We start from the raw sequence: 16,116 nt of genomic DNA on the forward strand, positions 1-16,116 counted from the left end.
GGGCTGGCGACGACACTCCAGTCTTTAGTAGGAGCCATGTGCGCTCTTAACCCCTGAGCCATCTTTCCTAACCCACAGACAACATTACTAACAGAAAGGGGTGACACTATTTACCTACCTCAGTTACAAATCCATTGGGAAAACTTATTAACTTTTAAAACATTTTAACACATTTTATTTTAAAAAGGAGAAAATGAGAATTTAGCCCAATAATTTCAAGTGTGGCAACTGTATGAGAAACATCAAGTTTGTGATTAAGGCTTTGTGGAAACCCACCCTAATGAGATTGATATCTAGCTTATAGACCTAGTAAACACATCATTTTTAAAAAGAGGTAAAGAAGTCAAAATTTAATTTTATATTCCAGTATCCCCTGTACTAATGCTGTTTTGAGAACTAATTCAATGTAAATAGAATGTCAGAATTAAGGAATGCCACTCACATTCCTGCTTAAAAATCTTTTCATGCCTTGTCTGACTGCATTTTGGAACATGATTCAAATATACACACGAAACAGGGTTATTCCAAAGGAGGAGCCTAGAGGTCCCAGGGTGATTCTCAGGATAGCCATACTTTATGATTCAAGTGTTATTGCTAGCAATGAATATATATTACTAGCTTGTGATTTTTTTTGTAAGCAGTCAATAGTTTTGAACACTTATCAATATGTCAAACAATTATCAGTCTTACTTATCTCTAAATCACTACAAACCCCAAAGGAATGTTTTAGACCCCTGCCTTAAAATACGTTTTATTCAGAAAGAAAGATTTTATTCATTTTTTGTGTATGTTTTGCCTGCATATATGTCTGTGTACCACATGATCCGATGCCCCAGGGGTCAGAAGAAGGCATTGTATGCCCTAGAATTAGAGTCAGATACAGCTATGGGCCACCACGTGGGTACTAGGAACCAAATCCAGGCGCTCTGCAGAGCAGCAAGTGTCTTATTACTGGACCACCTACCTAGCCCCCTAAATACCACTTGTTTTAAATGGTCAATAACTGTGAAGAAGAACAAATCGTGCCCTGTGGCCTTTCTTGTCATTGGGCATCAGTAGATAGGATGACTTTTGCAGAAAGAAAACTTCAGTCTTAGCTTTGTTGAAGGCCAGAGATGTGGTTCAGCAGGTAAACATGTACAAGGCCCAGAGTTCAATCCCCAGCGCTACAAAACAAAAGTAGGAGTTCGTTTCTGCAGGTTTGAGAGCACCGCTTTGTACGTCTGTTCCCAGCATGATCAACGACATCATGTCGACCATGGGAAATCAGTCACGGTGGAGGGAAGAATTTACACCACAGGAATGGGCAGAAACCACAAATCAAGTTGTGCGCCCCCCCACCCCACTCACCAGTTTTATTATATTCAAAACAAAAGCTAAGTAACCGTTTATAAGCAAAATCATATTAAAGCCTTCAAAAACCATAGGATATGTTGTGACATATAGACTAGTCTTTTCTTGCTGTTACGAGACAGTGTCTCAGTATGTAGCTGTGAGGCTAGCTCGAAACTCACTGTGTAGCTCCGACTGGCCTCTAACTCACATTTCTCTTGTCTTGGTTTTGGTGTTTAGAGTGGTAGGGTAAAGGTGTGAACCACTACATAGAGCCAAAAACCCATTTTGAACTTGTTACAGCAGAAAGCCTTTCAGAAACCATGAAAGGGGGAAAAAGGTACTTAGAAATGTCATCAGGAAAACAACCTTTAAAAATTAGTCTCATGTATCTATTCTGCTTGTGGTTATTTTTTATTGAGGAGCACGTAAAAATAGCTAATTATTTTTACTGATGGGACACATATTCAATCTGCCAATATTATGGCAGGATTGGAAATCAGTCTTATTTTCATATGTTCAGAACAACCGTTTGCATATCTGTCTCCCTGCCCCCATCTCAATCACCAGGAAGTCGACAATCACAGAGTCTGTGTTTATCTCCTCCTCTCTCCCACAGCACCTAGTACTGTCTACCATCCCTCGGAACATATCAGACACCTGACTTTTCACAATGAAGTATGTCCCAAGGAACGCTGGGAGTAAACAGCATGCTTCCCATTTTATCCCAATGCAGGTGGTAATATTAAATGTACCCAAGACCTCAGTCATAACCAAGATTACCCAGAGTAAGAGCAAGGGTAATAATAGCGCACAATGACTTCACTCTCGCTGTTCCACGGTTTGTGTGTGCAACACCAGCATGTGGATTCTCCATAACCCTTGGAAATCTTCACTTACCTGAGGCTGAGAGGGGCTGGCAGTGAAGCTGAAGGCAACATTTGTCCTGAGAGATGTAAGAGGGAAAAGTGAGAGAAAAAAAAAATGAGTTGGCAAGCAAGAACTAGTTACTTAAAGAAGAGCCACTTAAGCTAGATGCCCAGTGCCTTGCCCTTTCTGAAGGGCATTCGGACCTGCCGTCTGATAAACTTCAAGGAGACTGTGTTTTCTACAATAAATAATGATGAAATTGGGGAAGAAGATTGCTTTTACATCTTTAAACATCCATGAGGTCATAACTATATAAGGACCTCATTTAGTTTTATGGTTGCTTTCGCCTTTGGACTCTCTTAAGATATTATGATCAAGCCATATAATCAATCAAGCTTGATCATGAGAAGTAGGTAGCAAGAGAGGAAATGCAGGCTTGAGTCCTTTTGAATAATGTAGGTACCACTTTACAATAACGTTAATGGATCCACAGCACAAGAACAGTGCTTTAAAAACAGGGTGTACAGAGGGCCACTGTGGAACAATCGGCAGGGGTAGGAATATGCTCTTCTTGCCCCAAACATCTCCCCAGTCTCCTGCAACACTTGTTGAATTCTCCAGAATTTCATCCTCTTTGGCTTTGGACTTTGTCTTCTCACGCCCATCTTTAACCCAGTATAGTTATTTGATCTCCAAACAGAAATTGACTGTGAATTAGTTTCTTATATACTAAGACAGCAAGGATCCAGGAACAGAGAAAGGGAGAGTGTTAGAATCATGGAAGAGGGAGGTTTTGTAGCATCGAGTGCTGTCTGGTGTGAGCATCTGTGGAGTAGTTCAAGAGGCTGGAAAACACAAAGAACGGGTTCTCCATAAGGGCTGCCCTTTTGCCCATGCTCTTTGTAGCTCTGGCCTCATCAGTGGCGTTGTAGACCATTCACTCAAGGCCACACACTTGAGTTCCCAACACTGCTGAAATGGCCACTCTCCCTCCCCATGTCCATCCCCTCCTGCATTGCTAAGTCTGAACCTGAACTCCTGGGCTCCCTCACCATCTTCAATCCCTAGGGCTCTCCAAAGACTTTGTTTCTACTCCCAATTTTCCTCTTATAAAAATGGAATAGTTTAAGACTTAACCATTTCTTTATAAATGGCATGCCAAGACACCTAGGCAAGGTGCATATAGTAAGAGGTATTACTTAGAAGTCATAACATTTGAGCACTGTTTATAAAGGTAATGGCTGTCATTGGTTTGGTCTCTGAGTAGAGCTCATAGAAACGGGTGCAATTTTTATATATTAACTTTTGGCATAAATTGCTACCCATGTGGGTCACTGGTTCTGCAGGAGCACAGTAGTAAACTTCTGACCTCAAGTTATCTAAGGATGCCAACATCAGTATCAAATGACGTGGTACATCTACTTTGGAGTCCACAGCCAGAGTAAAGGCCAGCAGTGCTGTGCTGTGTATGGTCTGGGCAGTGTGCTGTGCTGTGTGTGTGTGGCCTGGGCAGTGTGCTGTGCTGTGTATGGCCTGGGCAGTGTGCTGTGCTATGTATGGCCTGGGCAGTGTGCTGTGCTGTGTATGGCCTGGGCAGTGTGCTGTGCTGTGTGTGGCCTGGGCAGTGTGCTTTGTATTGCCTGGGCAGTGCTATGCTGTGTGTGGCCTGGGCAGTGTGCTGTGTGTGGCCTTGATCATTTCAAAATAAATGGTAGACCAATCCAATCAAGTTCTTCCCTTACACTCCCCCTTCTCTGCTGTGGGATGGTCTGTATGTCAAGTGTGTTGCTGATTGGTCAATAAATAAATCACTGATTGGCCAGTGGCCAGGCAGGAAGTATAGGCGGGACAAGGAGGAGAATAAAGCTGGGAAGTGGAAGGCTGAGTCAGAGAGACACTGCCAGCCACTACGATGAGAAACAGCATGTGAAGATGCCAGTAAGCCACGAGCCACGTGGCAAGGTATAGATTAATGGAAATGGATAAATTTAAGCTGTAAGAACAGTTAGCAAGAAGTCTGCCACATCCATACAGTTTGTAACCAATATAAGTCTCTGTGTTTACTTGGTTGGGTCTGAGCAGCTGTGGGACTGGCAGGTGAGAGAGATTTGTCCTGACTGTGGACCAGGCAGGAAAACTCTAGCTACACCTCTCTCTCTCTCTCTCTGTCTCTCTCTGTCTCTCTCTGTCTCTCTCTCTCTCTCTCTCTCTCTCTCTCTCTCTCTCTCTCTGTGTGTGTGTGTGTGTGTGTGTGTGTGTGTACGTGTTCATGTGTATCCACACATGTGGAAGACCAGAGGTCAGTCAATGTTGAGTGTGTTTCTTTATTGCTATCCACCTTATTTTTAACTTTTATTTTATTCTTTTAAAAATTTGTTGATATCCCCCTATCTCCTCCCCATTAGATCTCCCTGCCAGTCTTCTTAAAAAAAAAAAAAAAAACAAGCCGGGCAGTGGTGGCGCACGCCTTTAATCCCAGCACTCGGGAGGCAGAGCCAGGCGGATCTCTGTGAGTCGAGGCCAGCCTGGGCTACCAAGTGAGTTCCAGGAAAGGCACAAAGCTACACAGAGAAACCCTGTTTCAAAAAACCAAAAAAAAAAAAAAAACCAAACAAACAAAAAACAAAAACAAACAAACAAAAATGAAACCTACCAAGTGTAATCAGTAATGCCTACAAGCACATGACTGTGGTGTTGTCCACTGGGGCATGGCCAACCTGCTAGTGGCCACCCCTCAAAGAAAAGTGACTTTCCCTACTGTAGCAGCCATTAACAGCCAATGGCTCCTCAGCTGGGGGTGGGCCTCAGGTTGCTCTCCTGCCTCCATGTTGGAATTTTTTAAAGATTTATTTTAATTTTAATTTATGTGTGTATGTGTCTCTATGTGTGTGTGCCATACGTGTGGGTGCCTCCAGAGGCCAGAAGAGGGTGTTAGAGTCCCTGGAATCAAGTTACAGGTGGTTGTAAGCCATCATGTTGGGGCTGGAACCAAACTCTGGCCCCCTGGAAGAGCAAGCAGTGGTAGGTTAGGTGCTGTGGTAGTTTGAATTGGTCCCCATAATCTCATAGGGAGTGGCACTATTAGGGGGTATAGTGTCGTTGGAGTCGGTGTGGCCTTGTTGGATACCACCCAGTGTCTCAGACCACTGCCTGTTGCCTGCAAGATGTAGAACTCTCACCTATTCCTCAAGCACCTCATCTGCCTTCATGCCACCATGTCCCACCATGATGATATTGGACTGAACCTCTGAATCTGTAAGCGAGCCCCCTCAATTAAATGTTTTCATTTTTAAGAGTTGCCTTGGTCATGGTGTTTCTTCACAGTAATAGAGATGCTATCTAAGACAGAAGTTGGTACCAGGGACTGGGGTATTGCTGTGATAGGCCTCACCATATTTTTGTTTGTAATAATATGGACTTTGGGAGTTTGGATTAGAAAAGCAGTGGAATGCTTTAAGAACTGCTTAATGGGTCATACTAGTAAGAGCATGGAAGACAGTGGTGCTAAATATGATTTGATGAACTGTGGGGATCAAGAATTTTCAGAGGAGAGTAATTTTGGTATGTTGCCTAGAGATCATTCTTGTGATATTTTGATGAAGTAAGTGGCTGCTTTTTGCCCTTGTCTGAAGATTCTGCTTGAGGCTAACGTGAAGAGCTTTAGATTGATTTATTTGGCAGAGGAAATCTCAAAACAGCCTTGTATAGACTCTATTGTGTGGTTATTAGTGGTAACTCTAATGGGGATTTATAATGAAAAGGAACACACTCAGCAGGGTAAAATACAAAATGCAAATTTTGGGGAGGAAAAGAGCACCAGGAAGTGAAGTGGAGCTAAATCCTGTGTTCAAGGAGATAGATGGATTAAAAAATAGAATAAAGAGAGTGGTGACCTCAGGGCAAATTCTCACTCAGAAAAGTTTCCAACTTGTGAAAAGAAACTAAAGAAAACCTTAGAGCCAGGTGTGGTGGGGCACACCTTTAATTCCAGCATTGAAAAGACAGAGACTGGCAAATCTCTGAGTTTAAAGCCAGTTTGGATTACAGAGAAAGTTTCAGGACAGCCAAGCTTAGGCAGTGAAGGACAGAGACCTGGTGAAGATGTAATTGAACAAGGGAGCCATGTTCCAGCCCCAGTAAGCAGCAGAACTTGGCAGCTTCAGGCATGTGGTTCTGGCTTTAGAGGTAAGGATAGAAGAAACAGGTTATGGAATTTGCCTCCTCACCTAAAGAAAGCTGCTGAGGCTAGGCATGTATTCAGGGGTGTTCCTGAATGGAGGCCTAGAGGGGTCATTAAGTGAAGCTGTGAAGTTGAGGCCAGGATTGCCTTGGAGAACCCAAGATGCCAGAGTCATGGGATACCTGCCTAGGAGAGCTGCTAATAGGGAATGGAACCAGCCCAAGAGAAAGAAGTGTGTTGCAGTCAACAAATCTGTACAAAGTAGGACATCTGAAGAGTGATTTGATGTCAGACAGAGATGCAGAGTTTGGAGTTTGCCCAGCTGGTTTTCGATCTCGCTTTGGTCCAGTATTTCCTCACTATGCTCCCTTCCCTGCATTTTGGAATGGTAATGTATATCCTGTGCCATTATATGTTGGAAGTATGTGATATGCCTTTTGATTTTGATTTAAATTTAAGGGAGCCCATGAATCTCAGAAGAGACTTTGGACTTTTAAACATTGTTCAGACTGTGAAAGACTATGGAGACTTTTGAAGTTGGACTGAATGCATTTTGCATTGTGATATTGTTACAAGCTTATGGAGGCTAGGGAGTGGAGTGCTATATTTTGAACATAATTGGCCCCCAAAATCTCACAGGGAGTGGCACTATTAGGAGATGTAGCTTTGTTAATGTGGGTGTGGCCTTGTTGGAGGAAGTCTGTCACTGTGGGGTCTTTGGGCTTTGAGGTTGCCTATGATCAGGATGCCACCCAGTGTCTCAAACCACTGCCTGTTGCCTGCAAGATGTAGGACTCTCAACTACTCCTCCAGCACCACATCTGCCTGCATGCCACCATGCTCCCCGTCATGATAATAGACTGGACCCTTGAAGTGGTAAGCGAGCTACCTCAATTAAATGTTTTCTTTATAAGAGTTGCCATGGTCACGGTGTCTCTTCACAGCAAGAGAAACCCTAACTAAGACAGGTGCTGAGCCATTTCTCCAGCCTAGCCATGCTGGAAGGAAGAGACCCTTCTTGGGTCTTACAATAGAAGACTATCTTGGAGACAGCTGGTAAAGTCTCTTACTGTTGTCCTAAAGAAGTATCAAGATTTCTTTTGTGTGTATGTAGTTTTGAAACAGAATCTGGTGTACTCCAGGCTAGCCTCAAACTTTCTATGTAGCTGAGGATAACCTTGAACTTCTGATCCTCCTGCCTCCACTTGCCAAATGGTGGGATTCCAGGCATGTGATTCACACACAGTTTGTGCAGTGCTGGGTGACTAGCTCTGGACTTCATGTGTCTAGGCAAGTGCCCTACTACAACACCACAAGGCACTGAAATTACAAACAAACATTTCAGGTTAAGACCTAAAAACAAAACCAAACCTACTAGAAACATAAAGGTAGTGAAAGCAGGGCTGGGACGAGGCAATGTGAAATAATGTCCTCAGAACAGAGAGGATAGGGAGAAGAGGGGGCAGGCACTGAGATACGGAGGTACAGGATCTGGAGAATTTGTTTGAAACAGGGTCTCATGTAGTCCAAACTTGCTGCATAGGCAAGGATGACCTTGAACTTCTGATCCTCCTGCCTTTACTTCCCAAGTGCTAGAATTACAGGCTTGTACCACCATGAAAGGATAAACCTTTGATCATACACAAGCATCTAGGATAACAACAACAACAATAATTATAATAATAAAGAGATAAGATCACTAAGTTCCACAAGGTGCTTCAAAGTCATTTTCACCATTGGCACTGGTTGTCATTCTTTCCCACTCTTTCATCATCCTTGATCAATGCCTGCTGGCTAGCCCTCATCTTCATTGCCAGCAGGTCCCAGTCCTTAGCAGAGCCATGTGCAGATGACTCCCCCCCACCCCCAGTGTCCACTGTCTTTGGGGAGCTGTTACTCTGTTCCTCCTCTGACTCATGACTCTTCCTTCCTCTCTGTTAGTTTGCCAAGTTCCCTTTCAGTGTTCTGCAGAATTCTAGGAGAGAATTTTCCTTTGTTTGATCTGGGTCAATCCTTCATGGCCTGCAGGCCATCTTTCACTTTCTAGTCATAGAAGGAGATCCCTGCTGTCCACTCTTTGTTTTGGCCTTTCACCAGGAATTAGCCAAGACACCCTGGTGTTTAGAGAGCACCATAGCCCAAACAATAAGAAGAGGAGAAATGCAGGCTGGATAACTCTACTTCCTGTCACTATAACCCTACTGAAAGTCATAGCCATGTGATGGACATGCTGGGGAGAGGCTGTGGAGACGTGTGCTCTACTACCAAACCACACATCTCTGCTGAAGATTGCTTCCCATCTGTTTTTTCTCAGTTACCTTGAGGCTCTTTTGCAGTCTGGGACTCCACTTGGTTTGGGCTATGCATTCACCCTCACTCCTCTCCTAATAATGCACCCCACAGCCTTTTAGATTAAGAACCCCTTTCTGCATTGAGCTGGGAGCACACTCTTCTCCAATCAAAAGAATAAATTTCTCCTCTTAATGATCATCAAGAATGGATAGTTTCTATTTAATCTTACTCTAGATAGCTTTGAATATGAACACAGGGATGTCTAATCAGGCCTGAATTACTTTTTTTTAAAAATTTATTTATTTATTTTTTTATGCCGAATGCTGTTTATTGAAGGAGGGAAGAGGTCTTAAATACAGGCTTACAGCACAATGGGAGAACTCCAGAGGGCAGAAGTTTGCTACAGATGTTTTACTACCTTGCATCTAAGCTGTTAATGCCCATTATGCAGGATACATGGACAAGGAACTTCCCTTAAGCATTCAGGAGGGTGGAAGCCAGCAGGGAATTAGCATAGGGAGGATATCAAGATCAAGGTCAGCAAGCAAGGCAACAGTTACCCAAAACGGGGGCCAGGGACCTACAGGTCCCCTTTTACTAAACAATGAGCTTCTGACTTAGGTTGTGTGGGCAGATCACCTTACCCGTCATGGAGACACCTGCCCAGGCCACACAGGCACTCTGTCTTAGGTTGGTGACCACCCCCCAGGTATTACCTGTCTCTGAATACTCATTATCATACAGGCTCAATCGTGTGTGAGCTGCAGAGTTAACTGCTGCCAAAGATCTCAAATTGCAGGCCTGAATTACTTTTGGGTGCATGCAAATTGTGTCTTCTGAGTGAAGATTTGTGGAGAATCCCCTGTTTACCATCTTAGGTCTATGCATAGTTGGGCATGGTATGATTGAGATCCGATGCATCATGAGAAAGGACATGTACAATGACCAAAGGCTTACATAATCTATGCCTGTCAATCAAAATAGAACCACCTGTGATATGTCCTTACCAACTAAACTCCTCCTTCTTTTGACCCCCATAAAAGAAAGCTCCAATTAATAATTGGAGTCTTTCGGTACTCTATCACATGGTCTGTGACTTCTGATCACATATTTCTGATCTACACTAATTATATGCTTTTGGATAGTTTGTTGTTGTTGTTGTTGTTCTAACCTGAAATCTGTGTGCCTTTATTTCAATTCCTTGAAACATTCAGCCCAGACTCCAATCACTGGTAATGTCTAAAAGCCAGCAATCAGTCATCCTGAGGTTTTCTGCTCCAGCTGCCATGGAGTCTCTCCCCTTAATATACCAAACACAGGCAAAGCCCTTAGGAACAGATCAGCCCACAGCTTTGCCATACTTCAAGGGAACTGCCTCCACACTGGACTGTTGGACCACAGTGTTGAGAGTCCAGTGAATACATGGGAGTTCATGGTGAGGCTACACCTTGTTGGTAATGTTATAAGTCATGACAGCTGACATTCCCCATAAAGAAAAAAAAATGTAGCTGAAGATCAAAAAGTATCTCATTCTAGCAAAGTTCCAGTAATTTATACATTTCAAGTGCTTTCTAAGCTGAGGAGAGAGAGAGAGGTGACTAACCGTGAATTCCCATGACCAGGTTCTATGTCAAGTAGCTCCTGCTTTAGATTGGTCACACAGTCACAACCATTCAATCTTCATTTCCTCTAACAAAATGTGATGTCATTCTTGACCCTCCCATTTCCCCTTTCCTTCATAGTCATTCAAGTTTTGAGAATCTCACTTCTTACATTCTTCAAGACAGCTTCTCACTTTTTATCTTGACCATCGTGTCAGCCTTCGAACTTCTTGGCACCCAATACTGTCTCCTTCAATCCTTTCCTCACACAATAGCGCAATATAGAAAACTGTGTTCTCAGTGCCTCCTTGTGTTCCTCCTGCCCCGTGATCCCATGGCTGCCTGTTTCTATAGCACCATCCTCTCACTGTTCCCTGCCTACAACTATGACCTCTAATGTCATAGAAGGGCCCATTGCTGTTGGGAGCTGTTGGGAAGATGCTGTACATGTGTGTGAAATGAGTTAGAGGAATGCCTAAAAGCAGAACTGTCTTCTTTTACAATTTGAATTTGAATAAACAAATGCTTTGTGCAATTGAGAAGCATATTTAGCGAGACACAAATTTGGGAGGATGCATTTAAACAGAAAGAAGAAAGAACGTGTTATAAGGAGAAAAACTTAGAAGAGGAAGCCGTGAGCAGAATCCAGGCTTGATTTTGCCTTTTTCTGTCTTTGTGATTTTGGGCATGGACTTAGCATCTCTGGACCTCTTGGGTGTGGTGATGCATACCTCTTGTCACAGCTTCTTAGGAGGCAGAGGGATGAGGATGGCTTGAGCCTAAAAGTCCAAGGCCAGCCTGGCAGACCCCAGTCTCAAATAAGAACAACAAAAACCTCTGGACATCTGTGGAATGTGTTCTATACGCATACTAGGCTGTCATTCCCAACTGTATGGCAGAAACTGCAGCGTCACCTGGTTCTTATCACAACCCTCCTCTGGACTCCATGACCACCATCCTCTGGATTTCTGGGTCATCAGCAAAGTTGGTGAATTGAGAAAGGAAGGAAGCATGCAGAGTCCAGCTATCACCTCTTTTCAGGCTTATCTTCATCGCATATAAGCTCTCAAAACTCTTATGTGTTTCATAATGTTTTCTGTTTGATGACACGAAGTCAGACTACAGGACGTGAAAACACCGTGGCAGAATAGATTTGCAAGTCATTCATTAACACTTGCACAGAGCTGAGACTCAATGACTTCAGTTTCACAGGGTTCCTTTCCTGGGGGTCAAATTACCTCACCGAATACCAACCCTGCAATTCACACAGGTCGCCACCAGGTGACAGTCACAGGTCAAAGGTACCACTGGTTTCCCTGAGGGTTCATTCAAGTTGAGGTCTCTGTGGAAGCAATGCCGGGCTCATCTGTGAAGATGGCCCGCTGAGCCAAGTATCCATACGCAAAAGAGAGCGGAAAGCAAAGGGCCACGTGTGCCTGCTTACCGGAGCTGGAAGTTTTTGATTTTGGTGACCAGCAACTTGTAGTGGGCACCGTGGGGAGCCATGGAGGCTACATCTACAAAAATCAGTTGCTCCAAAGGGCCGGTCTCATTGGTTGCTTTGGATGGACAAAGAGTGCGGCTGACTTCTTGGTAGTTGTAGCTCCGCTGGTATCTGCAGAGGTGGGTGTGGACAACATCAGCAAGAAGGAGACACAGTGAACAGGGCTAGGGAGAATGCTACCTCGCTCTACTCCTCTCTAGTTTGGCTTTAAGTCGCATTTCAGGCTGGATCTATGGATAGCAATCCGAGGGAACCTGTAGTTGGCATCCACTGTATGACAGGGACATAGGAGCTGTTACATCCTGACCAGTTTACTTAGCAGTGTCTACATTGCGTTAAGCCAGACTCCCAAGTTATTCAAGGGAAAACACCAAAATTTTAGGGAGGAACTCTCCTGGTTAAACCACCATAGAGTCTTTTCCTTTCTCTCTCTTCAATGTCACTGATTTCAAGATAAAACTATCAGAATTAGTATTTAACCCTCAAGTTCCTGAACCTTTGAAAACCACGTCGTAACACTTCAGTCGGTGCGCATTTCTCTGACCTTCTGGACTTCGTATTGGTGCCACCAGACCTAAACGAACTCTCCTCGGCAAAACAGGGACTCTGCCAGGACAGGGACTTCTGTTGTTTTTTTATAGTGTCTTCCCGAACCTCCCACTTAGCACTGCTCTGTAAACACAGCTGAGTGAAGAATGCAAGTAGAAGAGGCATTTTGAAGAATGGGGTTGGTGCTGCTCATATATTGACTGCTGGGCCTAACCCAGTGAATGGCTATGGGATGATCTATTTTGCAAAAGGGGGTGGGATTGAATATTATGGTTGATTCTTAAATGGTATAAATTCTCCCAGGTGCTGAAAACCTAGACGGAATGCTTATCTGAAACTCAGAGAGAGTGGACATGTACAGCACTGAGCAGCCTGGGGTATGCTGTGTTTGCATTTGACATGTGTTACCCTGGCATTCCCACATCTGAGTTCTCTTCTGGCTAAGGCAAAAACAAAACAAACAAAATAATAATAATAATAATGACCCATCTAAGTCTAAGGAGATTGAAGAACGTCAAATGTAGTGAAGTTGCCTGGGCAGAGAATACTCACAGTCCTTGGAAGAGCAGAGGGACCTGCCAGGACAGCACTTCTTTCTGCTGCCGAACCACCACCAGGACTGGGTAGTCCAGGTTCTCAGTGGAGCTGTTCACGTGCACCCGCACAGCCGTCACCTGTGGGGCAGGCCAACACAAGCTCACTGATTTCTGACGTTTCTTCTCACGACAGGTAACCCCAATGCTCCAGCTGTCTTTTATTATTCATATGATAGCCAAAGTGGGTCTCACCCTTGACCACACATTGAAGTTGCCCCAGAAAATTTATAATAATTGATGCCTGGATACGATGTGCTTAAAATTCTGATTCAGAATTATTCTTGGATGAGGCCAAATTATGGAGCCGTCAAATAGCAAACTGAGGAGCTGGAGCTGAGCAGTCAACATAAGGCTTCAAGAATAACTCCGGGAGAGAAAAAACAAAGATCTCAATGTACTCTTTTCTTATTTGACTATAAATACAAATAATATAAAAATCATGAACATACCCCCAAACTACCTCACAGTCTACAAGACCCCCCCAGCTGCTGACAAACTTGGGTATGGTAAATCATTCTGCTTCAATTCCTTTTTTTTTTTCTTTTAAACAGCCTAAGAGATGGTCTGTTGCTCCCTATCCAACGGCAGCAAATCCTCTAGGGGATGAGTCCTCTCTGCTCCAGGTAAGTCACCAACAAGCCCTTTGATACCAGCAGCTTGCCGCTCTGCATGGGAGCACAACAACGCACACCAAGCGAGTCTTGATCCTGAAGATGGGAGGCTAAGTCTGCTCCTGGGGCTACAGGGTTTTGGTGTTTTCCGTAAAGCTTTTACAGTACCATATGAAATACAGAGGATGATACAGGAAAATGGAGAAGAGTAAAAGGAAAAATAAAACATGATCTTCTACATGGCATTTTTATGTATGGATCCATTGCCTCTATATTCTTTTGAAAGTTTCTTTATTGGGGGCGCGGCAGTAAAATGGCTCGGCAGGTAGTTCAGTGGCTAAAGCATTCCCAGAATCCAAGTCAAATGCTGGGGACACCAAGTCTCCCTGTAATTTCAGCCTCAGGAGATGGAGACAGGAGACCCCTGGGGCAAGCTGACTAGAGAGACTAGCTAAATCAGCTTTCGATTGATACTGCCTCAGTGAATAAGCTGGATGAGCTATTGAGGATGCCTCTCACCCACAACCTCCAGGCCTCCAGATACACACACACACACACATACACACACACACACACACACACACACACACACACACACACACACACACACACACACACTGGAAAAATAAAAATAAAAAAAAGCAAGTCCCAAGTTGAACCTTGAAGACCTACCACACATTCCAAATGCAGGCCGAGAGGAAACAGCCTGTGTGTTGTATCCAGTGCTTAGTACTCTGAATTCTCCCTGAACAAGCCACTACTTCACGTTTTTAATGTTAGCACAGGCGAAGAGTAATTTATTAATTTGATGTTCCCGAGGGAGCATTTCCTGTGCCTACACTATGTTTCCATGGAAACAGTGGTGAAGCTGATAATTGCTCCAACTGTACTTCAAGTGCAGACCTCTTTGTTAAACTGTGGGATTTCCACAGGCCTCTTAAACTCCATGTGGCTACATGGACTCTCCCATTCCCTTCATTCCTGACTTTGTTTGTTTGTTTTGTTTGCTGTTGTTTGTTTGGTTTTTAATGAATGGTTCCATCATGCAGCTATTCACCTCAGCCTGAAACCTGAGGGTTCTGGTTGGTCCCTACTTCTGCCACTTCTAACTCCTTCAGACTGATCTTATCCAGGCCTCCCCCCCTTGTCAACTAAGCTCAGCCCTCAGTGCCTTATTGACAGCCTCTTTTGTCTACTGGCTTGGTCCCCCCAGTGCTCTTCTTGATCTCAGCTGCATCTATTGCGATGTCAATTTCATCTGTCACTCTCCATGTCAAAGACCTTCAGTGGCTCAGAAACTTTACCAGTCTGATGCCAAAGTAACAAGAAAACGATAATAAATAGTCACGAATCATTCACCTTTGATACCTGTAAACAAATATATTTTATTTTATTCATACTTTCTATTTCCACACACTCCTTCACTGTGTTCTGAAACACACACACAAAAGCATGTTACTTAATCATCAGATAGCTTAATGACTATCTCTAAGAGATAGAGCCTCCTTAACAAAATCCATAAACAGGGGCCGGAGAGATGGCTCAGTAGTTAAGAGTACTTGATGCTCTTGCAGAGGGCCCACGTTTGGTTCCCAGCATCCATATGGTAGCTCACAACTGTCTGTAACTCTGGGGATCCAATGCCCTCTTCCGGCCTCCAAGGTTACCAGGTATACACATGATACACATACATGTAGACAAACATATATACACATACAATGGAAAATTAATAAATCTTAAAAACACAAACAATATGATCTCACTACCATTTTAATTCTTTTAGTTTATCTGATATTTACATGTTGTTTGTAGCTTTTCAATTGTTTCAGAAATTGCTTTTCTTAGTTGTTTTTTTTTTTTAAACTGAGTACAAATTCACTCCACGGACCTGGCCTGTCTTGTTTGATACCAAAACTTCATTCTTCTTTATTGTTGAATAATATTCCATTGCATGAATATACAACATTTTATTTATCTATTCTTTAATGATTATTTATGTTTCTTTCACATGTGGGGTATTTACACACAATGCTGCCATGAATATTTATGTACTAATTTTGTGTGAATATGTATTTTCAATCCTTTTTGGTATATACTACGATTGGATTTCTGGGAGACATGGTAACTCTATGTTCAATTTTTTGAGGAACTACCAAAATATTTTCCAGAGTTGTATCATTTTCACACTCCAGTAATTTATATATCCAGCAATGTTCCTAGTTTCTTTACTTTTTTTGTCCATACTTGTTACTGCCTATCTTTATTACAGCCATCTTAGTGGGTAAAAAGCTATCTGTTGTTGTAGACTGCATTTTAGTTTTTTAGTTTTATTTCTTTGTTTCTGTTTTGATTTTGAGACAGGATTTCTCAAATAGTTCAAGCTGGACTTGAATCCATGATTTTTCGGCCTCATTTCTCCAAGTGCTGGGATTACAGGTGTGTGTCCTCATGCCTAACTGGCACTTTAGCTGCCTGGCTCTTTGAGGAAGTTGTCAACATTGTTTTCAGAATCCCCAGAGCCTGACAGAATAAATTACCTCAGAAGTAGTTGGCTTTTGACAACTGTAATGCAGACATCCTA

At 43.2% G+C, this 16,116-nt stretch overlaps 1 protein-coding gene across 6 annotated transcripts in view; it reads right to left on the reverse strand.

The window, feature by feature from the left end:
• Nucleotides 1-16,116, reverse strand: part of Sidt1 (SID1 transmembrane family member 1) — a 94,873-nt gene that overhangs the window by 48,815 nt on the left and 29,942 nt on the right. For 5 of the 6 annotated variants that reach the window (XM_052740763.1, XM_052740761.1, XM_052740764.1 and 2 more), the window contains exons 2-4: nt 12,881-13,002; nt 11,720-11,890; nt 2,233-2,278 (exon numbers count right to left, since the gene is read on the reverse strand). In XM_052740763.1, coding sequence (XP_052596723.1) covers nt 2,233-2,278; nt 11,720-11,890; nt 12,881-13,002 — 339 coding nt within the window. The remainder of the gene's footprint in view (nt 1-2,232; nt 2,279-11,719; nt 11,891-12,880; nt 13,003-16,116) is intronic. The other variant, XM_052740766.1, reaches the window with a different exon arrangement.

This window comes from Peromyscus californicus, unplaced genomic scaffold, assembly GCF_007827085.1.
Source record: "Peromyscus californicus insignis strain IS unplaced genomic scaffold, ASM782708v3 Scaffold_16__1_contigs__length_79575227, whole genome shotgun sequence".
Taxonomy (NCBI): domain Eukaryota; kingdom Metazoa; phylum Chordata; class Mammalia; order Rodentia; family Cricetidae; genus Peromyscus; species Peromyscus californicus.